The sequence below is a fragment of the Scylla paramamosain genome, chromosome 13, assembly GCF_035594125.1.
Source record: "Scylla paramamosain isolate STU-SP2022 chromosome 13, ASM3559412v1, whole genome shotgun sequence".
Lineage (NCBI taxonomy): Eukaryota > Metazoa > Arthropoda > Malacostraca > Decapoda > Portunidae > Scylla > Scylla paramamosain.
In genome coordinates this window covers 20157085-20182569 of record NC_087163.1, presented here as the reverse complement: position 1 = coordinate 20182569, position 25485 = coordinate 20157085, and the positions used below count along the sequence as shown (strand labels likewise).

The following is a 25485-nucleotide window of genomic DNA, read 5'->3' as shown; positions in this document are numbered from 1 at the left end:
TCTTCGTTTTGTTGTTTCTCTACCTCGAATTCGTCTTTACTTCTCTTCCTCTCATTCCTTTTTCTCTTCCTTTTTCTTCTTTTTCCATATTCGTTCCTTCATTCTTCTGTCCTATTCTTGTATTTATGTTTGTTTATATCTTGTGATCTTTACGCATCTTTTCTTTACACTTCCTTTCATTTTCTCATTTTTCTCTCCATTGCATATTTCTTCTATTTTCAATCTTGCACGTTTTGTATTTATAGTCGCTCATCTCTCATGTTCTTCGTTGCTCTTCGTATTCCTCGTTCTGTTTATTTTCGTCTTCCTCTTTTCCTATTAACTGCTTCGTTCTTCTCCTACCCTTTACCATCTGTATCCATTTCTAAATAAAGATGCAAGACAGTTTACCCCTCTTCGACTTTACAACCCAGACACACTCACACCCACCCACACGTCTTAACTAAACGATCGCTATATACTCCCTTTAAATGTCTATGCTGCGGAGTCTTAGCGCGCTGTCATGTGTCTGCTTTGACTTATCCCATGGCAGTTTATTTGATACGGTCGGCGATAAACTGCCACTCTCTTACTACTATATATTACTTTTTTTGTGTGTTTAAGGGGAGGGGAAGTGTGTGTGTGTGTGTGTGTGTGTGTGTGTGTGTGTGTGTGTGTGTGTGTGTGTGTGTGTGTGTGTGTGTGTGTGTGTGTGTGTGTGTGTGTGTGTGTGTGTGTGTGTGTGTGTGTGTGTGTGTGTATCTTATCTCATACCTAAGGGGAGCGCATTCTTAAACACTTCAGGGTCTTACATCTATAACTTTTTAACAGGTTCTAGGGACTGTTGTTGTGGTTTTCATGAGTGTTTTGATTGATTCTGGTGGTAGTTTGAGAAGGATTCTGCGCCATTAAAGGAAAAAAAAACCTACGAATGTGACTATCATCAAAACTTTTGAAAATAAGAGGATGTGTGTAAACTGTAGTATTTGTTATACTATCACCGCTGCTTGCTCTGGTGGTCAGTGTAGATAAGATAACGCTACAACATAATTTCCTGTGCTCTATCACACATACACACACACACACACACACACACACACACACACACACACACACACACACACACACACACACACACACACCCTCTCTCTCTCTCTCTCTCCCTCTCTCCTCGCGTTTTTCTTAAGAGTTAATACATTCCTACCACGCAATGTGTCCTCACCGTCTCCTCCTCCTCCTCCCTCATTCCATGTTCTCTCACGCGTGCTGTCAACTATAAAGTCCAGACATGTCTTCGTATAGCTACCCAACAAACTGCGTAAATATTTCCCCACAGTTCCCATGTAATAATCCGGTTAAATTTTCTTGTAACTTCAGAGTATAGATTGAAATGGTAGTTCTATATAATTTCCAGCGAATTTCATTTATTTTTTTTCTGTCACTTTTTATGTCTCGTCCCTGTTACTGCCTCCATGTTTGGTCAGGTTAGGCAAAGTTAAGTTAGTTTTTTTTTTCTCTCTCTCTTTCTTTTTCTGTTATGTGTAAAGGAGACAGACCAAGGACAAACAATTTAAGAAGAAAAAGTTCATCTATTTGTCTCTGATCAAAAAAGGAAGAAGCAATTCAGAAACGGAGGTGCCTTGAAATTCCTGTCTTAAAACAAGGTCATGTCGTAGGAAGGGGGACATACATATTCAGGCAAGGAGTTGTTTACTTGTTTCTGTCCATAACTTAACTTAGATGAGGTGTTCGTTATTTTCAGTTTGGTTAACTTAGATTACATATTTGTTATGTTAGGTTTGATTAAGTACAAGTTCGTTACTTGCTTTTCGTTAAGTTAGGTTACGTTAGGTGTTTGTTACTAGCATACAGATTGAATTGTTACTTATTCATCAAGTTACATTAGATAAGATTAGGTGCTCGGTACTGCCGGTTAAATTAAGTTATCTGTTCGTTACCATTAACTATTTGTAACACGTCCCTTGTTAGTACTTCAGTTAAGTTAGACTATTATATATTCCTTACTTATCACATCTTGTAACTAACATCTTGCCAGCGGAACGATTACACTAGACAATCCCTTATTCACTACCGCTAATAACGCCCTCCTATAGCAGTACAGTTAAGTTAAATTAGACAATGCTGCCACCGCTTGTTGTAACTCACATCTTGCTAGAGGTACGGTTAAGTTAGATTAGACATTCCTTACTCACCAACACTCATAACACCCTCCTGGATGTATAGCGGTACGGATAAGTTAGGTTAGACATTCCTGCCACCACTTATAACACACTCGATGGTAGTAGAGTTACGTTAGATTAGACATTCCTTACTCACAACACCCTCACGGCGGCACTTCAAGGTAAGTTGACAAAATGCATGTCCAGAAGTCGCGGAGAGTCGTTTCCCTGCATGTACATTCCCAGTAAAAGCCCCACACACGGAGCCTGACCTATATATCCTTATCTTAATATGGGTCACTACCTTCCCCCTCGCCTCGCCGTCTCCCGCATTCACTTTTTTTTTTTTTTCATTACTTTCCGGGATAGATAAGAAAGGATGTGCTCGTGTTGGAATACGAGGAGAACTGTTCATGTTTTCTCTTAGTGGTGTAATTAGTTGTTTTAATTGTTTGAATATTGTATGGCTAAATGCATTGGTTCCTCCACATCTTTTGATTGTGAGTGTTAGTTTAATGAGGCTTCTATCATGTTGTTAAGTTATTTCGTTCAAGATGTAAAGTAAGTAAAGAAAGATGATAAAAGAAAGTAAATATTCACGTTTCTTCATGATGACAATTTCAGTCCTTGTATTGACAGTGATTCTCATCCTTTCCTTTGTCATTAATCCCCTCGATGTATTTTTTCATCTATCCCCTTCCTTCCATACAGACTTTCTTCTTCCACCTCGTCCCTATCCCTCACGAGCGCGCACACACACACACACACACATACACACACACACACACACACACACACACACACACACACACACACACACACACACACACACACACACTTAGCATTCTCGATTTTACAAAATGAAATTTAATTGAATTGTTATTCAATTATCAGGTTATTTACTTATTTACCCCCTTCCATGTAATTTTCTTTTACCTCCAAGGGGTAAATTTACCCCTGGCTGAGTATCATTGTCTTAAAATATGCTCAAACTAGACTTTCTAAAAAAAAAAAAAAAAAGGTAATGCAATGTTACCCACCATACTGTTAAATATCATAACTTTTTCTTTTTCGTTTTTTTTTCTTCACCCGCATTCTAATATCAGTAGTTCTTGATATAAATAAACGGCTTTCACCGGGTACTGGATAACGTGAATCAGCTAATTTCGTCTTGACAGGCAAATCCGTAGCTTAGAAGGCACCTTGTCGTTTTTTTTTTTTTTTTTTTTGCCTATGAAGGGTTATGGTGATGGAAGGATGAAGGCTTGGTTGGCAGATAATTGCTGTTATCTGATCCTCTTTCTCCACACGCCAAACCTGATTTATTCCGGACACACACACACACACACACACACACACACACACATGTACACGTGACTTCGATAGCTGCCTCTCTGATAAAAGCGAACGATAGATTGAAAATATGAATTAAGATAAAATTAAATAAATAAGGGGAAAACAAATCAGTCCTCTTTCTTTTACGACCACAGCAAATGTAATAATGTGACTGAGTTTGCAAGAATGAACATCAACTAATCAAGCATGAGAATAGCGAAGACGAGACTAGTACATAAAACGAAGACACGGAATCAACGCAAAAAATAATCATATACGTTAACACAAGATTATTATTTAACTCGAGTATCATTTCCTACATTATAAACAAACATAACATTTAAGTTCGAATTCTTGTACGTTTCGACACCTCAGCATGACAACTTCTAACAGACTGCATTAGAAGTTACAAGTAGTTCAGGAATGCTTTCATCCTTCTGGTGATAATTTAAAAAGAATTCTGCATCTACAGAGAGAGAGAAAGAGAGAAACCAGACTAGACATCGCTGTAGCACTTTAAAAGAGTCCTAGTGAGACCTCGAAGCATTTGAGAATACGAGCCTCACTGCTTCACTACATGCATGAATTTATAACACATTTACTTCAGTCACCTTCACAACACAACGTGATTCCTCTCACTTGACACGCTTAGTAGAGGCGGAGGCGGCGCTACAAGGGACAGTTTTGCTTTGACAGATTTAACTTAAAGCAACACACGCAGCGAGGTAACCAAGCACAGCCATGACATTTCAACCCCGTCTTGTCCATTTTCCTTGAGTGTACGGGGACTGGCGCGACCAACAGGGAGCCCGTAGTACCGCGTCATGAGAAAATGGTGTAAAGAACATTAGTATAACTTGCGGTGAAAATAATGACTATTATGATAATAATAGTAAGAATAAGAATAAGAATAATAATGATAATAAGAAGAAAAGAAAAAGAGAAAAAGAAAAGGAAAATGAAGGGAAAGAAGAAGAAGAAGAAGAAGAAGAAGAAGAAGAAGAAGAAGAAGAAGAAGAATTTCGAGACAAAAAATGTATTAGTAAAATTAAAGAAACTACTACTACTACTACTACTACTACTACTACTACTACTACTACTACTACTACTACTTTTTTTTACCTACAACGTACGCTAAAAACCGTTAGCTAAAGACTGATATTATGTACCTGAATGGAGAACAGTGTAAGAAAATAAGTAGATAAATAAAAAAAAAAAATAGATTAATAAAAAGTCATTGCGGCAGAGCTACATGGGCGCCTCAGCTAAGTAACTCAGTCAGTCAGTCAGTCAGTCAAACAATTAAATTCTGCAAATCAAATAATAATTTAATAAGACAGTCAATCAGTTAGTTAATCATTCGGACAGTAAGTCGGTTATTCAGTCAGTCAGTCAAACAGTTAGCTAGAAAGTCAGTTAGTCAGTCAGTAGGTCGGTTTGTCAATCAGTCAGTAGGTCGGTTTGTCAGTCAGTCAGTCAGTCGAATTCCTGAATTACCAGTTATGCCGTTATGTTGGGCAACAAAGAGAGAGAGAGAGAGAGAGAGAGAGAGAGAGAGAGAGAGAGAGAGAGAGAGAGAGAGAGAGAGAGAGAGAGAGAGAGAGAGAGAGAAGGAAAAAAATATATATATAAACTCTAGGATAGTCAACATTTACGCGGCGCTGTGCAGCTGAAGCGGGGTTGAATAAGAAGGGAGATGAGAGGGGGAGGATGTGAGAAGGTGGGGGAGGAGGCAGGAAAAAAGAAAAAGAAAAAAAAAAAGAAAAAAGATACCATTGAGATTATAACATCACCTTCTAAAATAGTGATAGTGAAGGTAAAAAGACAGATATAGAAAAAAAGATTACATAATTAAAACATGCCTAAAAATTATTGTTAATGAACTTTAAGTGGTTAATAATTGGATTTTCTTTTAATACAAATATATAGAACATTATCAAAACCAACAGAAAATGGAAGGAAGTAATTAGTTCTTTTCATTATGCTACCTAAAGTTAAATAAGGTCAGTTTAGTTAGGTTAGTTCAGTCATGGCCGAATAACTGTTTAATTTTCAGCAAGGTTATATTATGTTTGGTCAAATTAAGTTAGTTGATTCAGGACCGAGTAACTTTAATTTCCAGTACGGTTTAGTCAAGATACTGTGCCTGGAAAACAATGGAGAGTATGTATACTGATAACGTGTGGATGCCTTAATCAAGCTGCGTGTTGCTACAAGTTTAAAGGCCAAGGATACAGAGGTGAACATTGCGGCAAAGTACACAGTAGTTGATCCTTATGAGGCCCTCTACCCTTCTGTGTATGATGTTCATTACAATCAGCAATAATTGGGGGAAAGAAAAAGAAGGAAAAAAAAAGAATGAAGGACTGTTTCACACACACACACACACACACACACGCATGACTCACGTACCAGCCGTCAAGGTTTGAAGTGACTGGATACAACAATAATCTAATTATTACGCTAACTTTTCCTGCATGTCAATTCGATCCCTTCCCAGGCCCATCTTGTTGCCATGCGCTGCGTCAAAGTTCGATGCAACGCTCACAAAACAATGGGAGCTGATCTTTGCACGCTATTTGAATGTGACAGTGTGAAATGTATATTTTTTCTATAACATAAACCACGAGGACTATGTAAGACTTATGTATACAGATAGTAAGAATTACATATACATATTCATACTTTCTGATCTCTTATACTATAGTATGGCATAAGAATAAGAAAACGACTACCAGTAATAAAGCTAAAAGAAAACAACTTCAATGGTAGACAAAGGTAAAAGTGAAATAGACATCGAGTTGACTCGCCGGAATGTTTACATGGATTCGGTATTACAAGCCCTTTATTCCTTCATCGTTCTGAGTAGCAGGGGAAATGTCGCGAAGAAGATACATCCGATGTTACCAAGTTACGAGGACAGGATCCCTGCTGCCAGAACAACATTTTGCTCAGTCTCCTCCTCAGAGCACTGTAGACAGCACTTGGGGCTTTCAGGACAAGGTACCTTACATTCCTTCACGCACATTTTGCATGGTGGCTTGCAAGGCTCCGGGCAAGGCTCTGGGCAAGGCTCCGGGCATACATTAGAGGGTGGGCAGGGGTCACACAGCGGAGAGGGCTCGCATGGCTCACGCCTAGGTTTCATAGGACAGCACATCTTACGAGGCTCACATATCTCTTGCTTCTTGGGCGGCTCGCAGGGACGGGGCTGCTCGCACGTGTCACGCTTGTTGCTCACTTCGGACGCCACGCCCCTTGCACCGTGCTTCTCCTTGAGGGAAGCTCCGAGCCCCACCAGTGCGAACACGAGGCACAACAAGAAAACCCTCATGGTCGTTTGTATTTGTATATAAATTTAATATATATGTATATACACAACACTTGCCTGTGCCACATGTACTGTAGGAGATGGATGCAGTGGATGGGATCAAGAACGCAGATGAGGCGGTGAAGAGAACTAGAACTGGATTTAACGTAAGTGGGGATCGAAGTAGGAGAGTACAGAGGATGAAAGTCTGAGGAAAGAACACAGCGACCAGTTTCGGAAAGAGACAAGGTGTGTGTGTGTGTGTGGAAACATTGTAACTATGTGCCTAATAAACTAAGCATCTTTCCCGCAAATATTCTAGTAATTCGCTACTCGCTTGAAATAGGGATGATCATCCTGTCTAGTTGTCACACTTATTCGTGTCCCAAGTTGGGTACAAACTGTACTGCACGTGAGTGTAGTATTTATAGAATTTAGCTCAGGGACAGACACACACACACACACATATACACACACACACCTAATGGAAACAATGCATGAGAGAGAGAGAGAGAGAGAGAGAGAGAGAGAGAGAGAGAGAGAGAGAGAGAGAGAGAGAGAGAGAGAGAGAGAGAGAGAGAGAGAGAGAGAGAGAGAGAGAGAGAGAGAGAGAGAGAGAAAATTTTTTTTATATATGTAACCTCTAAAAAGTTCACTTGAAATCTGTTGGTATCTATAGTCCTCTTTTTTTTCCTAGTGTAATATTTCTACCTTATACTTCATGACTCAGATTTTGCCTTTGCGTTTCATATGAGACTTTACTAACTACTACAGTTCCATTTGACTTTCTATTTTATCTCACCCTTACTCTGCTCACCTCTCTAATGCAAGAGTTAACCAGTATCAGCATTCCCAATCATTCATCCCATTTTCTGGTAAACTCTGCAACTCCTTCCGTTTCTGTATTTCTTCCTTTATATGACATGAAATCCTTTTGATCATTCTTTAGTGATTGGGACTTCAGTGGCCTTTTTTTTTTTTTTGTTGGCCAGTGCCCTCTTACAAGCAAAATCTACATTACTACATAACTACTTGTAAGATAATGCAGAGATAGTGTAATGATAAACTTACTTCATATTTTGCTATGGTAATTTTGTGCAGTGCTACTTTTATTGGCAACTAGAAATACTACAGTGCCAGGAGAATGAGGTAAACAGCTTAACTGGTTGTGCTCCTGAAGTGCCTCTTTCTTTCTCTCTGCCTGCCTGCTTGTCTGTGTACTGGTCTCACCTTCCTCTGGCCTCACCTCTCTCAGCTCCACTCCTGAAACAGCAACTCTGTGATCTGAACATGCATATGGGAAACATTTAGGCATGACATGGGAAGTGAGAAGCATGGTATTTAAGTATATTTATTAAAAGTTTCCTTAAAATACTAAGTACTTGCTCCAGTAGACAACAATTATGTACAGGATACCAAAAATACAAACGACCTAGCTTTATGAAAAATCCTCCATAGCACAGATTACAGTTCATTTTGATTTGCAGGTTTCTTCCTTTATCGTTGGAATTTACATATACATATATATATTTTATTTATATACTTTTTTTTCACAACAATTTTAGACATCACCTTTTCGTTTCTTTAATTTTCTTTTTAATGAGATTCAATGAGGCAAGAGATTCCAATAACTCCAGTGTTACCAGGCGAAGGTTGTTGGTGTTAGCATTGAAAGCTAATCTGGTAAACCTTTTGTGGTATTCACGAGTCGAGCTCCGAAAAATAGAAAGTGTGTAAGGACTAGTGATTTGGCTTGCCGGGGTGGACTGGTGTGGGCGTGTGCTGCGTGGGGGGGGCAGGGGCGTGATGCGGTGGTGGACTGCATGGAATACTTGTCCATCCCGAGTTTAATTATAATTATACATTAAAAAAAATGTATGAAAACAAAGCTGTTATGGTTATGAGGTAAAAATAAAGTATGAAAAAATTATGTGGATTCTTTTCTCCAGAATGAATGGTGACAGTAATTCAGAGATGGACAAGTTTTCGGTGCATCGGGAAAAAGAGAGGTGAGTCCCGCCCCTGCACCCCCGACGGCTCGAGCCCCGCCCGCTAGCCTCTGTCAATGTCAGCACCCTGGACGGTCTCTGCTGCGCTCTGCACGGGGGATCCCTGAGACCACTCACCCTCTCGCCCACGGACCACTCAAGGCTTCAAGATGACATATGCATCGGTAATGAGTAATGATTAAAAAGAATTGATTACGTACATCCATATCGTGCCAAAAAGTTAATGAATCAAGTTTTATGAACAAGTGACTGTGGTGTAGGCCAGATGGGAGGGCCCCCGCGCGCCATCTCGCCGCCGACCCGAGCACCACTCTCATGAGGCCGTCTCGACTCTTTGGAGTTACCCAGCAGCCTCTGAATTGCTCATTATTAAAATAATATCACATGAGAAAATCTTGTTTATCAAAAAGAGGGCAACAAATATCTTAGACTTCATGGAATGTTACCAATAACAGCCGTCATGAAAGTGGTGTGAAACTGAGAAAAAAAATATATCAGGAAATGTAATGCAATAAATTAAAAATCTCTTCTGTAGAAAACATAGAACACTAAATTCGATAGTACCATCTCTTCGTCTCTTCCCAAATAATCTTGTGCACAGCGCAAGATGGAAGAGAGGCTAAAACAACGATACACTGAGAGCTACTAGAAAAATGGAAAGACACTGGAAAACAGCTTATTGTTTTAAGAAACAGCTCGTCATAGACTCCAACACTGATACACTGCATAATACGTGGCCTGTTCCAAGTGGTCCTGTCCTGAAGCCCGTTGTCACTGGGCCAACAGAGAGAAGGTTGACTTTTTTTGAGGAAGGATTTGAGTGAAGGCTGAGGATTCTGGAGACACGGAGCCTCAGGTGAGGACCACTCAAGGAAGCACCTCCATTTACAAATGTAGCAGATATTGGCCACAGCCTATTAGGTATCTTATAGGTTAAAGTTTGAGTATAAAAGCTTGCACTGTGCTCCTCTCTCACTTCTGTTTAACCCTGGAATGCTAAGGGTAGCATAGGGAGACAGTATAGTACATGGAACACAGTGCTAAATTATCATCACAGAAGATATTACAGTATTCGTAGCTCATCATGTTGGACAATGTGGAAACGTAGAGTTATGAAGAAAAATTTCATATAAGATCTCTTTAAATATATAAAACAATATCAACATATAACAAGGATAGAATTTTCATGTAGATAAAATGTATCGAATAGCATTAGGAAATATATCATATATAAAGAAGGTGAGTAGTAGAAACTATAAAAATAGTGAAAGGGTTATAACTCTAGGGTGCCACACTGCCACACTTGGTTAGTTGCTGGTTGACAGGTACTGTGTGTAAGGTTGGTGGGTTGTGGTGTTGGGCGGACCGAGGCTGCAGGATTCACTTCACTCATGAGTACACGCAAATATGAGTACTGTTACATGTATGCAAGTTCTCACAACCCAAGGCCTCCACAATGCATGACAATGTGAAGGCAGGAGTTGTGATGTTGACATCATGAAATTGTAGCTAAGGAGTGACAGCATATGAGAAATTAGGGACTGACTGAGGTAGAATCCCACAGGCCCTCTGGTGCCGCTCAACACCTGCCCAGCGTGATCATGTTGCACAATTCCCCAGCACAGTGGAATTGTCACAGATTCACAAAGCCGAACCAAGACCAGAGCTCTCTAATACTACTGACTTGGGCATCACTGGGATTTCTTCAAGAGTGCATGACTTTTTAGCGGTAAAAGTGACTGTCGAGTGACTAGTAGGTGTCTAATACTGTCAGTCAACGGGCAGATTTATGCCATTAAAGCATCTACTAATATAAGCTTCAATTTACACAATCTCAATTCATACTTTTGGTACAACAAGATTTTGTTGATCGTCAATTAGCATTAGAGAGTTTCAGTCTATGGTGGCCCTCTGGCACCTCTACTGCCGCGGCTGCTGCTGCTGCTGTTGCTGCTGCTCACCCATGCTGCCTCATCTGCCCAGCTGCTCCCTCTCACCTCAGCCACCATCAACACATCTCCACAACATTCAAAATAACTTATCATTAGACTGTTTAACAAAAATAAGTTTTCTATGTAGAATTAAACTGAGTTTGACTTATAAAGTCTTCTGGCTCTATCTACAGAGAGAGCAGAGACTAACCTAAAGAGAGTACAAAAATAGCAATTAACACAAAGGTGCACAGGGTGTCATATTTAAAGAAATATGCAAATGTGCACAGTGCCCAGCTTGCCCGACCAGCTATCACAATCTTTGGCCACAGGGAGTGAGGGGAGACAGCAGAGGTAATGTCGGCAACATGGTGATGCGGGACACATGGCATGGCAGATGATATTCCCTAAAAAAATACTGTACTGCTTCTTGAGAGTATATCCATTGGAAGACAGCGTGTAGCCCGGAGCCCATGCCACAGCCTCAGATGATCTCCCATCAGGTATAGTGGCGACAGATGCGCTCACTCAACACGTGGTAACTCAGGTCACGCATATCCTTATAACTTCTCTAATCTACCCAGTGGACTCACTTATAAAACTCTATATTGCATTTGGTATCTCAGAATTACATGTAGGACATCTGAATCGTATCTACATACGTAATATTAAAATACCGAGTGCTGCTGAGTCATCTCTCTTATTCACAAAATAACAAAGATTACTCAGTAACTCCCTGTACTTTCCAGCTCAACATACACAATCTGTACAGATTTATACCTGAATCTTCCTCTTGGAGGAGGAAATTATTGATCCAGTGAGTCAGGTGGATGAGATGGTGACGTCCACTATCACAGCCAAAATGTTGTCATCACTTTAGGTCATAACCCTGTAGAGGTGAGTTATCATGGCATGTTGTTGACTCTTGCACTGATGCTGTACCCTTGCAACACTACACGTCATGAGGCCAAAGTGATCACACATACCTGAGGGAGATGCAGCAACTGATGCTTAACACGAGGTTGCACTCCAACCTGCCGGGGAGAACAATTATGTACCTGTGTTTCTGGAAGACATCTTTCTCAGTTTCATGCCATCATATCTTGAGCAAACACATCTTGAAAATCAGTGCAAGGTACAATGGGAGGATCCTGTCCATGAGAGTATAGATGATGAAATATGGTGGGTGTGGAAGACTGGGCTTTAGAAATGAAATGTGGAGCTGCAGAAAGAGTAAAGAGAAACAGTCTGAGATGGAGTGGACACATCTAGAAGGTGGATGAAGATGCATTGCTTAAGATGGTGTTCAGGAGATAGGTAAGGTGTACTGATGGAAGCAGGACACATCTTTAGTAAAAAAGGGCTGAAGGAAGAACATTATGTAAGAGAAGAGATCAAGGGAGGGTATGACTAGATAAGAATAAAAAATGATAAGTGTTTATTTAGTCATTACATTCTATTTGAGACAAGTAGTGAGTGCAATATCCCTATTCTCTTCTATTCCAAAAATTGGTGAATACAGTGATACATTTCAAGAGTCCAAGTACGCAAAGAGAGCAGAGCACCACCCACCTTAACTAATGGTCCCCTCTTAGTAGCTCAAAGAGGAAGTTGAAACTTGGCACATCGCCCTCTTTCTTCTTCATAGAGAGCATTTCCTTACTCGCCTGTGGAAGTAAAACCAATTGTAGAAAAACTGAAACGCTATAACCAAAATTTTGGCTGTGGTGTGTAGTGTACCTTGTGTGGCATTACTTCATGTGGGTATAGTTAGCCATTCCCTACATTATGTCAGATGACATTTGAGAAAAGAATAGAACAATTTAATGAAGTTCAGTGGAACAACACTATAATAAAATTAGTAAAGAGGAAATCAGTCTATAATTGGGCTAACATGAGAACCAAGAGCACATACATACAGCACATAACTAACTAAAGCAAAAGAATTTAGTTTAATATTCAATCACAGTTTAATATTCAATACATTGCATAAAGCATAATTTTCACGGCTACTCAAATCTTTGGGTGTCTCTTCAGCAAGCTGTGAAGAAGTTCAATGAGGAAAGAATCTTAAAGCTGAACTGCACCTGACAGGTCCGCTGAAGTTCGGGAATGCGAAGGAGAAGTTCCCCGAATTTAGGCGGCAGGTGAGGGTAATGAGTGAGAGTGTACTCCTGCAGTGCCTGCACCACCTTCTTCTGAGAGTCCCGCACCTTCTCTCCCTCCTGGAGTCCAGACACATCTGGAAGACGGCAGTTATGAGGTGTGGTCCTGATGCAAACAGAGTACACTGGCAACACCAATTAGTATAAATGATGTGAAAAAAGAGGCTGTCTGACAAGAGAGAGAGAGAGAGAGAGAGAGAGAGAGAGAGAGAGAGAGAGAGAGAGAGAGAGAGAGAGAGAGAGAGAGAGAGAGAGAGAGAGAGAGAGAGAGAGAGAGAGAGAGAGAGAGAGAGAGAGAGAGAGAAGGAAGAACAGATTAAAATTTTTCAAATAAAACATATACAAATACAAAAGAACATAGACAGATTTATAGTGTGTACTACTGTTGCTGAAAAAGTGAACATGAAGCAAACCCATGATATCATAACAATGTAGATTTATGCAATGAAAGCAAAATAGCTGTTCATTATTACACTTAATGTAGTGCAGATGAGCTTACAACAAATTTCCAATACTGACCACTGTATATCATAAACATAGAGCGTAAGTGCAACTGAAGACACATGATATGTCCATCAAACAAAAAAACTTCCACACTGTCACCTGCTTTGCACAATCCCTTCATAAAACATCTCATAACAATGACTAACTTCCTGGAGTTTATCATCTGCTTTAAAAGAAAATGTTTTGTCATTTATTAGATCTGAATTTAATACCATGATTTACAATTTACATTTCTTATCATATTACAAGTATATTATCAGCAAGCATTTCTTTCCTGCAGCATTTAAAGCATCACCATCATCACCATCATCATTTTGTTTAATGTTGTAGTCTTCTCTCACAGGTCTGGCTGGCTCACAAGTCCCTCCCACTTCTGCAGTGATGCCAGTGGAAGCATCCAACCATTACCCTCCCCCTGTATCTCCCTGCAGGTGGTGCAGCTCACCTGATGACAGCAGCACGATGACCTTCATTGCCATGTATTCATACTTGTCCACCTGGAGGCGGCTGAGCTGGTAGGTCAGGTTCAGCATGCGCTCAATGCATGGTCCGATGCCCATGGACTCTGCTTGCTGCAGGGTCATGGTGCGGCCGGAGCTCACCCTGATCTCACCTGGGGAGTCCATTGATCGAAAACAACAGGACAGAAGCAGCAACTCGCACCAAGAATTGATCAATAAACAAATTTGGTCATCAATCTGGAAGTGAAGAAGAAATATTGGTGTTAATCATTTCCTCATTTCCCTGTTACATAAGAAAACTGTCTTGTATAGTTATTTCATCCCTCATTTTATATGGACATACACCTAATGATATAATAGTCAGCAATGCTTCTATGATTAGGAACTCTCCTGTTACTGATATACATTTTCATAAGCCAAAAAAATAGACATGATGTACTTACCATACATGTTATTCATATTTTACAATAATGAAGTTTCAAGTCATAGAAGGTATAGAGAACAAGCTTTTCCTTTACTAGCCAGCTTTTGGGCTGATAGAGAACAGTAAGTTTGTTGTGTCCTGCACACACTGTTGTGAGAGGCTTGCTTCTTCCTGAACCTACCGTTATGTGTCGGAAGAGAGGGAGGGACTTGCACCACTTGACAATCTTGTAGAGCCGGTGGTCAGCTATGTGGCAGAGGTTGTTCAAGAAGTCTGGGGAGTTGTTTTCCATGGCATGGCGAGCTGCTTCCTCAGACTGCCTCAGCTGTTCCATTTCACTTTCACTGCAGTGCCAAAGGTGCTCAACATCGTGGATTTGCTGCAACACAACCACCATCATCAGTAAACATCACCAACTGGTGGCTGTCCACACTCAAGGAAGGTTCGTTGTTGAAAGTCAAAGAGAATATTCAATAAAGTACTTTATAAAACCCCATCCATATGAAAATACCTAAAGTGACTGAAATTCACAGATTACAAAGAAAAAAATCAAAATAGTATCAGATGTACAGTAAGATTTTTGTATGAAAACTTAACAAGAAGCAGTAAAATTTATCAGAATTAAAATGACCAGCAAAAAAAAAATAAAAATAAAAATAAATAAATAAAAAATATTGGAGCTTGCCCATCACAACGAAAAAAACTGGAGGTACTTAATTGAAAACACTCCTTTTCCTAGAAGAGCTGAGTGTCTCTCTTCCTTAGAATTGTCTGTAAGTAATAACTGCTTTAAGATAAGTATGAATAATGATGAATTACCTGCAGGAGGAGAGGTATTGGTCTCTTATCATCAGATGGTGAAGGTTTGATTTCTTCGCCATCTGAGGGCTCTGCCTTGACTGCCGTGGCATCAGGGAGCCTCTGGGGGTCCAGCTGGTGGCCGGAGGTGGTGGTGGGAGTCACGAGGGAAGGAGGAAGAGGGTAAGGAGAGCATTGATATGTACTGCGCCCACCACGAGTCCGGTCTTCACGGATGGCTGAGAGAGAAATTATGTATTGTTAGTGTAAGATAAGCTAAACACGTAGGTGCACACTTCTGTACACTATATACAGCCACTCAGTTTCATATGTCATCCTTGAAAAAAACCTCATCCATTACGTAACCACTGGGCTGATAGAGTGAAGGATGATCTCACTTCCCATGCTTATTTCAGGCTCCCTCTCTTCCTCCAGCCAACAAAACTGATAATGCCCGTCAAGGTTTAAAGACAATTCAAGTCACACTGAATTTTTCACACTCCCCTTGGTAACAGAAATATGGGTCGCGGTAATCTACTTATTGGTGTGTGATGATTTTGTTTGATGGGTGAGTTAAATGGTACTGAGTACAACTTAAGTCTGGGTAAACCCCGCGGCGGCCCGGCGGGTTGTCCCGAGGTGCCGGGATGGATGTCAGTCTTCCTGGGAGGCCTGAGGATGTTTATGTATCTAAATTACGTTCCCGTGTTGATTATTTATCGGGGCGCCTCCTAGGTCTGTTGTGGGTTACAACACCTTCAAGATAAAGCTATTTATATAGTACTTGAAGTATGACATATGACAGCCCTGAAGGCGGTGACTGGCGGATGATCAATTACATTAAGACATTACTCAATTGTTGCTACCCAGCCATTGCGAGCGGCAGCTGCCATGATAACCTTCACACAAAGCCTTGCTATCAGAGGAGGTAAACTGCAGTGATGACAATTATAGAACAATTTTTCCTAAGTTGCGAAAGTTGCCGACATCTGCTTGAAGTTTCCTGTTACACAAACAAATCTGACATGCTTTATGCGCCAAACATGTTTCTAGGCGATAAATTACTAATTCTACAAGTTTTTACCTGACAGAGGCGTGTCCCCCTCGCTGCTTACCTTCGAGCTTCATACCCATGCAGAGGCACTTGTCGAACCTACAGGCGGGGCATTTCTTCCTGGTGCTGGTGCTCACCGTACACGTGGAGCCTCGCATGCACACATAGTTCTTTTTGTTCTGTACAGTCCTCTTGAAGAAACCTTTACAGGACTCACAGGAGAAGATGCCGTAGTGGAAGCCTGAGATTTTGTCTCCACAGATTGGACAAGGGCTGTCGAAAACAAATTGTTATCAGTTTAGACGATCTTGAGTTACATTTGAGATGCTTATCGTTAAAAAAAAATAACAATCACAAACTTGCATAACACACATTACAATGGCTTATTTTCTACAGAGTGGTATCTATGTGGGGAGAGGGCAGCCTGTAAGAAGGAGTTCCCGCGTGGGTAGGTTTACCTATTGATGAGCTGCTGTCTGGTGATGCCAGACTGCGCCGCGAGGACAGAATGCTGCTGCAAGTCTGTCGCCGGCCGCTCGTCATCCTTCACATCCTTGGAGTCCGGATGGCCGACGGCGTTGGGATTGTGAGACTCACGCAGGTCTAGGGGGGCGCTGTAGAGGGCGCCGGGAGCTGCCCCGGAGTACTGGCGGCCCAGGTTGGGAGACTGATGGGTCGGCATTGGGAAATTGATGTGCCGCTGCTGGATGGGTGACTGTGGGGGGCAGGGGAAGGGAGGGAGGCGTTAGGGTAAAGTACTTCATAAACAAGATAAAAAAGAGAAAGAAGGCCGCTCTTGACTGTCCACAACGACTTTGAGGTGTTAAAACGTTCTAACTACAATTTAAAAGGTGATACTACTACTACTACTACTACTACTACTACTATCCACCAATTTTTGACCACTGCTTTGACCCTTTTATGGGACTGGCATTTTAGTGGGCATTTTTTTTTATTAGATTTTTGTTGCCCTTGGCCAGTGTCCTTCCTACATAAAAAAAAGAAAAAAAAACTACTACTACTACTACTACTACTACTACTACTAATAATAATAATAATAAAAATAATTCAATTAAGCCTCCGCTAAACTTGCTAACGTAAAGAAGGCGAGCAGGCAGTGAGTGTGCTTACCTGTGAGGGCGAGTAGTGGGTCGGGGAGATGGGTGACGGGGCGGAGGAGTAGCTGTTGTAGGACCCGCCATACTGAGACGCGTCGCTGTTGTTACGACTGAGGCCCGTCGACGGTGTGTGGCTGAGAAAGGCAACACAGGAATACAATAAATAACATGATAAGCGTCGCACCGTGGTAAAGTCCTGGATTAGCATATACACTACCACTGATTCGAAACCTCGCATGTAGTACGCATGTGTGCACGGATCACTGGGCACATATTAAAGGTCACAAGACTACAAGAACACAAGGATATGCAGCAAAAGGTCAGTATTTAACCCTTTAACTACTATAGGCGTCCTAAATGAACCTCCAGAGCAGTGTAGAAATTATTTGCGTGGAGATAGAGGGGCCAAAAGAGAGAATTGGAGGTTATGTAAGAGAGTTAAGTACAAAAATAAGAGTCGAAAAAAAGGTTACTGGTGATTAAGGGTTAAGCGGGCACAAGGCAACAAGACAACATATCACCTTCTCAACCTCATTAGCTTACCTGTAGGGAGAAGAAAACCCGGAGACGTGCCTGCTGGGGCCCGGGGACTGCGTAGGCGAGTAGAGGTGTGTGGGGGAGTGGGTGTGGGGGTGAAGGCGAGGCAGGAGGGGGCTCTGGCTGGGGGTGTATGGGCCGGGCAACACCTCACAGCCAGAGTCGCTCCTGGGGGGAACTGGGGAGTCGGTGTGGGAGGCGGGCTGGGAGGAGTAAACTGTCTGCTCTTCCCCACTCTCCTCCAGCTTCACCTGAGGAAATGAAGAAAGAAAACGCCATTCAAAAATGTATCATAAGCTTAGAAAAAAAGAAAAAAAGTTGTCAATTCTTTCCCGTTGTATGAAAGAGTAAATAAAAAAAAAAAAAACTTATTCAAAAATACATCATAAGCCTAGAAAAAAAATTTCATTCTATCCTGTTGTATGAAGGAGTAAAGAAAAAAAACTTTGAAAAATATATCATAAGCTTAGAAAAAAAAGACGTCCATTCTTTCCAGTTGTATGAAAGATGAAATAAAAAGAAACGTTATTGAAAATACATCATAAACTAAAAAAAAAAAAACATTTCATTCTATCCTGTTGTATGAAAGAGTAAATAAAAAACATCATTCAAAAATACATAATAAATTTCGAAAAAAAAATGATCCTGTTGTACGAAAGAATAAATAAATAAAAAAAATATCATTCAAAAAATATACCATAAGCCTTATGAAAATAAATAAACAAATAAAACTTTCCATTCTTTCCTGTCGTGTAAAGAATAGAATTACACTTTAAAGGGAAGACGTCATAGAGAACATTAAGTACAATACAGAAAGGAAACGTCAATCAGAAACACACCATTAGTTTCAATTAAGTGTATCTGTTTTTCTGTTGTTAGAGGAAAAAGAAAAAGAAAAGTTACAAGCTAAAATTAAAAGAAAAAAGAAAAATAAGTCATTAAGAATATTAAACCTAACAGTCTATTCTTTCTTCCTGTTTCCAAAATTACGCTCGAAGGAGAAACGAAAACAAAGAAAATCCAGCCATTGCATATTCTTCCAATCACGATGAGGAAGAAACACAAAGAGAAACACGAAAAAGAAAAGCTGATCTGATTGTTTGTGAGGAGGAGGAGGAGGAGGAGGAGAAGGCATCAATGTTCGCCTCGCTTCACTGAACATCATGTTTGAGAAGTGTTGACTGAGTGCATCTTCCGCCTCACTCTCGGCGCCGGTCACTGTTCCCTGTGCTTGTGTTCACTCCTCGCGTTTACTTGCACTCAGCTAATTACCACCTGGCGGACTTAACACAGCTGGCTCTCTCTCTCTCTCTCTCTCTCTCTCTCTCTCTCTCTCTCTCTCTCTCAAGTGGTGCGGTATGACCTTGTTTTGTCGCCGTAAAATCGATCAGTCAATCAAATGTTGAATCATCAATTTAGTCACTTAATCAGTCAAGTAATCTCTCTCTCTCTCTCTCTCTCTCTCTCTCTCTCTCTCTCTCTCTCTCTCTCTGATGGACGTACAGATAAGGCGCTTAGTGGGGGTGGGAGTGTCAGCATCGGGGGTCGGGTCTGCATTCACGGTGCTTATGAGTCTGAGAGCATTGAATGGTCGTTCGTGTGACATCTATTTCTGGCACGCAGGTCATGTTCTAGAAAGTCATTTTCCTCTGAGAAAGTAAGGGACGTGCTGTTTATTTACTTATTTATTTATTTTTCATATATCAACTCATGCAATCTTTCTCTCTTTCTCTCCAGACGCATGTTTTCATTCTGTATAAAGAAAATATTTGTTCTATATTGTTCTATATTTTCTTCACAACATCACTTTTCCTCGAAGATAACAAACGCGCTCAGGTCAAGGTATCTGGGAATAACTCATTAACTTCTAAGTAATTCCAAGATGTAATGCGGTATGATACACTAATGTAACGTACACTTTGGCAAGTTATCATACTCCTCCACTACTTGAACGCAACATGTCTGCACACACACACACACACACACACACACATTCTGTGATGTTAATGTTAATGATCCCCAGTGAAGGAACTAAAAAAAAAGGCCATGTCACTCAGATCGGTGAAGTGACACAGAAGAAGAAGAAGAAGAAGAAGAAGAAGAAGAAGAAGAAGAAGAAGAAATGTGAACTTCCGGCAGCCATAACTCAGGAAACGTTTACTCCTGCGTCCTGTTTTCTTTCCCTCAGGTGGTGGTGGTGGTGGTGGTGTCAGTAGTAGTAATGAGCCGGGCGGGAAATGAGACTGCGTTGGGAAGGTGGAGGTCATCATGTAAGGAGGAGGAGGAGGAGAAGGGGGGGGGGGCAAGACGCAGTACATACGCAGACAGGGTCGCACTGGACGCTGGACAAAAGCCAATTAGCGCGTGAAAAGCGTGATTCTGATATGCGGCGAAGACCACGTTCGTTCACCTTCCACTACGCAGTTTCTTCTGGCAGCGATAATGCGCAGGACGGCCAAAGCTGCGTGCGTCCCGGAAGCTATTAATAGAGTGCTAATTCTCATACTTCCGATAATGAGAGACATAATTATGCGTTTCGGTCCCAAGTGACAGACTGCGAAGGTCAAATCGAAGGTTGGTATGGCTGGCTTGGTTTGTGTAGCTGATGGCTGGCTTGTGGGTGCTCACTCACTGAGTACACACACACACACACACACACACACACACACACACACACACACACACACACACACACACACACACGCACACACACACACACACAGTTATTAACCCCCGGTGGTCCGCTGCTGCTCAAGGTTGTTGGGAACACAATCTAAACTCAACCCTAAGTCTTGCCGTAATCGTGTCCGTTAGCGTTGAAAAAAAAAAAAAGCGAACGAGACAGAGGGGTCTGGGAGGGGGAGGAGGGAAAGAACGTGCTAAATTGGCTGCGCATGACGTGTTGTTGGTGATCTGCGCAGCCGTTGACTTGCGCACACTCGCCTCACCTTCTTTGCTCTTCACACACGGCTGCTCACTTATCAGCTCATGAATATATTTGTGTATACATACATGTATATTCTGTATATCACACACACATGCGTGCACACACACTTTATCCTCTCATCATCAATTTTCCTTCACCAGTTCTTTCGTGTTTTTCAAGTTAAGGTGACGTTGCACTTCTCCCCACCTCCTCGTGTTGCTATGAGTGCACGATTATTTATACTTGACACTCGCGTCCGTCGTAAGGACAACGTGTCTCTCCGGCATCAGCTGGAATTTTTTTTTAATCCTTCTTCGCCATTTGTCTCAAGCACGGTTAGCAGCAAACTTATCTCAAAAGTAAAATCATAGTTAAATTTTGTTATAAGTCGGAGGAATAGCTGAATCACAAAATATATGTGATCACATCAGATGAATACCTGCTTAGTATAAAGCCACGCGCAAGCAAGCTACACAAAAATCATGCACTTATATTCACGGACACTCATAATGGGACTCAGTAATCACGATGACGCGGCGCCGGATTAACGTTCTTTGGTGAAATTCCGGAATTGTAGCAAATAAAAATCGTGCAACTGAATTACACAAAGTCGGAAACTGTACCGGATGTGCTTCACAGGAATTTGAGGTGAGGCGAGTGGAGCGAGTCAGTCAGAAGCATCACAGGGTTGTAAAGGGAACGGTAGTGAGAGCTGAAGATGCGCCTCCCGCTTCCCTCCTCCCACCTCCACACTCATGTATTCCCGTGAAGCGGAAACCTCCCGCTACACAGTCACGCGCCGCCGCCGCCGTCACCGCCGCCACGCTGCCGTCACCACCACACCGCCGCGGCCGCTGACATTGCCTTGCGCGCCATCCTGCTTCCTCGCTCACATAATGTATGAATCCGGATGTATTTTATTCATTATTTGGTGGGCAGAGCGCAGGCAATGCGGCGGCACGACTTACACTGGCTGCCGGTGATGCGCTCCGGACACGAGACAGGCGACGAACGGAAAGAGACGCAGCTGTTTTTCTTGTGAATCTGATATGTGACGGGGTAGAGGGGGAGGCTTTCCGGGTGGGGCGCGCTACCGGCTGGGGCGTCACCACCTTGGCCAGACGATTCAGGATGTTTCCACCAGTGCTTCACCTCCGCCGCCGCCAAGCTCCAAGGGCTGCGCTTCCAGAACGCTCTTCACCTTCTCTTGCATCATTCACGAATCAACTGAGCCACTTGTTTCAAATTCCCTTCTTCCCACTGGCAGCTGGCATTGGGCAAGCTCGAGGGAAGGGGCCGCGCGCGCCCTGGGTGGGGGGAGGGGAAGGGCGGCTAAAGTTGGCGCGTGACCTTGCCGTGTTTCCTGCCAAGGTTGAGGACAAAGTAAACCCTATAAGCGTCCGTTGGGGGCGGACGCTGTGATCTAAGCGGCCACCACGCCTGCCTCTTGGAACTGAGGTGGGACTGTGCTGGTGGTGGCGGGGTGAGGGGTGAGGCCCGTGAGGGTGCCGAAGGGCAGGCTACCGGGCAACATCACCCCAACCTGCCCCGCCCCGCCCTTGTCCCGGCATTCCCAGGCCCCTCCCCCCAGGGCAGCTGTCTTGGGGCCTCTCACCCCACACGGCCTCGGGGGAGTCAGGCAAACCGACAGGAAAGTCCAGTGATCTAAATAGATGTAACAGAGTGTAGAAAAATTCCAGTCGCTCCAAACTGTTTACAAACGGAAACACGTGGAAGGTGACGCCACACGTGACGTCACAGGGCGGGGCAGCTGTTGGCACGTCAAGTCAGCCGCCTCCGCCGCTGCTGCTGCTGCGGCGGCTGCCACCGCGGGAGTTGCTAGGTGAGGCCAGGGACCAAAATACCTGCCCTCCCCCGAACTCCGGGACCTTGTGAGGGGAAGGGTGGAGGGGCGGGCATGGCGGGGATCGAGCTAACCTCCGGCCTCATTCACGACCCGGGGGAGCATGGGAACCGGCCAGGCAGCCTCATGCCTCTGTTGTGCTTGCCCGCCTGCCCGCCTGCCTGCCTGCCTGTCGCCGCGCCGCGCATCACGACTGGTGTCGACCGGCCGAGTTTTTTTTTTTTTCGTGCATGTTCAAGACACAAAAGTTGAAAAGAGTTCAGACGAAAGACATTCCTCCGACATTCTTCTGTGTGTGTGTGTGTGTGTGTGTGTGTGTGTGTGTGTGTGTGTGTGTGTGTGTGTGTGTGTGTGTGTGTGTGTGTGTGTGTGTGTGTGTGTGTGTGTGTGTGTGTGTGCGCCCTTGTCTAACTTTTGCATCACCTCGTTAAATTGTCAGTTCACGGTGGCCAAGAAGCTCAACACGCACCACTAAGTCATCGTCCTCACGAGACTTCAAGAGGAGAAGGCAGCAGTGGTGGCGGTGGTGGTGGAAAAGTGGGCAAGGAGAAGAGGGTGACCCCGGCCACTCACCGACACCATCTGTTTGCCTCCTCGCCCCACTAACGACATAAACCTCACCCCTACAGCCCGCTACACCCCACGCCTTGTATACAGCCATCCCGCCGCGGCCTCCTCTTCCCTACCCACGAACCAGTGAAGGGGAATGGTGAGGAAGACAACGACACAAGATGAAAACACTAGGCAAATAACGGAGACGTGTGGGAAAGAAAAAAAAATGGAACATTGCAAGGGAATGGTATTTCTTCTTCAGGTTGTTCCTCCTTAAGAGTGTCCTCCTCCTCCGCGGATGTACATCACGGAGGAGGATCTATTTCTGGCACCCACCTAGCTCTCGGCCGTTTCATCACAGGGACGGAGGTTAAGCCTGTGTGTTAAATATATACATAGTGTCAGGAATTGGTGAGTGCCAGAGGGAAGACGCGGGGATGATAGTGGCGATGATGGTGACACACACACACACACACACACACACACACACACACACACACACACACACACACACACACACACCTCGCATGGCAACCTAACCCTACGGCACTCACCACACCTCCACACGCTCCTTCCTCCCGCCTGTTCCTCTCGGCCTTCCCCGCAACGTGAGGGCGCGGGCGACCTTGCCGGGCCCGCGGGAGGTGAAGGAGGTGAGGGATGCGTCATGAGGTGCCTCGGCGAATATATAAACTCACCTGGCCAACACCTGCGCTTCCCAGAATCACGTGACGCAAGAAGCGGGTGTGCCAGTGAAGGGACGAGTGAGAGAGGAAGAGAGGAAGAGAGGGGGAGAGAGGAAGCGAGAAAAGAATAAAATAGAGTTGTGGAGGATGAGTGATGTGAGAAAGGGAGGAGGTGGGACTGGTAATAAAGGAGGAAGGGAGCAAAACATGATAATTACGAACGATGGTGAAAACGCCCGTCATTATATACAAACTGAGTTATAAATTATTAATGATACTCCGACTTTGCTCTCTCTCTCTCTCTCTCTCTCTCTCTCTCTCTCTCTCTCTCTCTCTCTCTCTCTCTCTCTCTCTCTCTCTCTCTCTCTCTCTCTCTCTCGTTTGTGTTTTTGGCGGCCATCACGTGTGACGAAGAGTGGGTGTATGATGGAGGGGGGGGGCGTGTGGGTGTTTGGGGAGGAAAGGTGTGTTGGTAGACCACGTGTGTGTGTGTGTGTGTGTGTGTGTGTGTGTGTGTGTGTGTGTGTGTGTGTGTGTGTGTGTGTGTGTGTGTGTGTGTGTGTGAGCGCGCCCTAATACTTTATCGTGGCTTTTGAGCGAAAACTCGTTTCAAGATTGGAAGAGCTGCGTAATTTACACACACACACACACACACACACACACACACACACACACACACACACACACACACACACACACACACACACACACACACACACACACACACACACACACAGATCGTCGAACCCTCAGTTAGTGCTCCTCATTTCGCATACAAAGAGAAAAACATTTTAGCTTTTCTTGGAACACACACACGCACAAACAGACACACACACACACACACACACACACACACACACACACACACACACACACACACACACACACACACACACACACAAAGGAGCGTGAGGTGAGGCCAAACATACCTACGCAACGGACATAAAAAAGTCCAAAAATATATGTTAAAATCAAAACATTCATGGGATTAAAACAAAAACAAAAACTGACACCCAGAGAGAGAGAGAGAGAGAGAGAGAGAGAGAGAGAGAGAGAGAGAGAGAGAGAGAGAGAGAGAGAGAGAGAGAGAGAGAGAGAGAGAGAGAGAGAGAGAGAGAGAGAGAGAGAGAGAGAGAGAGAGAGAGAGAGAGAGAGAGAGAGAGAGAGAGAGTATACAGATAAGAGAACAAGGGGAAAGGAAAAGGCCATAAAAAAAAAAGGTAAATTCTTTCCTAACCCTCACGGTCCACCTTTCCTTCTGCAACACCTGTCTCGTGGTGAAAGGTACAACAGGTGTATATCGGTGTGACTCCAGGAAGACAGGTGTTCCCGGGTGACCTTCACAGCTGGGTGACGGTGGCAGGCGGGGAAAGAGGGAGGAGGGAAAGTGCCGGGGAGGAGAGAAAGAGAAAGAGGAGCTGGAGGAAGGGGAGGGGAGGTGGCCACCGGAACAAATAATGATTAACATGTTACGTATATTCATGCAAATGTGACGTGCAATAATGACACGTCTGTTCTGTTTATTCCTTGATACATTCTCCTTGTCTGTTTAGCGTGGCACATGACGGAATGCAACACACACACACACACACACACACACACACACACACACACACACACACACACACACACACACACACACACAACACACA

General features: G+C 43.3%; 1 protein-coding gene across 10 annotated transcripts in view; it reads right to left on the bottom strand.

The window, feature by feature from the left end:
- Positions 1 to 8142: 8142 nt before the first annotated feature.
- The window catches only part of LOC135106471 (nuclear hormone receptor FTZ-F1 beta-like), a 186785-nt gene continuing 169442 nt past the window's right edge, over positions 8143 to 25485 (bottom strand). For all 10 annotated transcript variants that reach the window (XM_064015490.1, XM_064015493.1, XM_064015491.1 and 7 more), the window contains 10 exons: positions 17812 to 18056; positions 17282 to 17402; positions 16609 to 16865; positions 16212 to 16423; positions 15118 to 15335; positions 14480 to 14677; positions 13859 to 14111; positions 12832 to 12986; positions 12317 to 12411; positions 8143 to 11778 (listed from right to left, as the gene is read on the bottom strand). In XM_064015490.1, coding sequence (XP_063871560.1) covers positions 12322 to 12411; positions 12832 to 12986; positions 13859 to 14111; positions 14480 to 14677; positions 15118 to 15335; positions 16212 to 16423; positions 16609 to 16865; positions 17282 to 17402; positions 17812 to 18056 — 1749 coding nt within the window. In that variant the 3' untranslated portion in view covers positions 8143 to 11778; positions 12317 to 12321. The remainder of the gene's footprint in view (positions 11779 to 12316; positions 12412 to 12831; positions 12987 to 13858; positions 14112 to 14479; positions 14678 to 15117; positions 15336 to 16211; positions 16424 to 16608; positions 16866 to 17281; positions 17403 to 17811; positions 18057 to 25485) is intronic.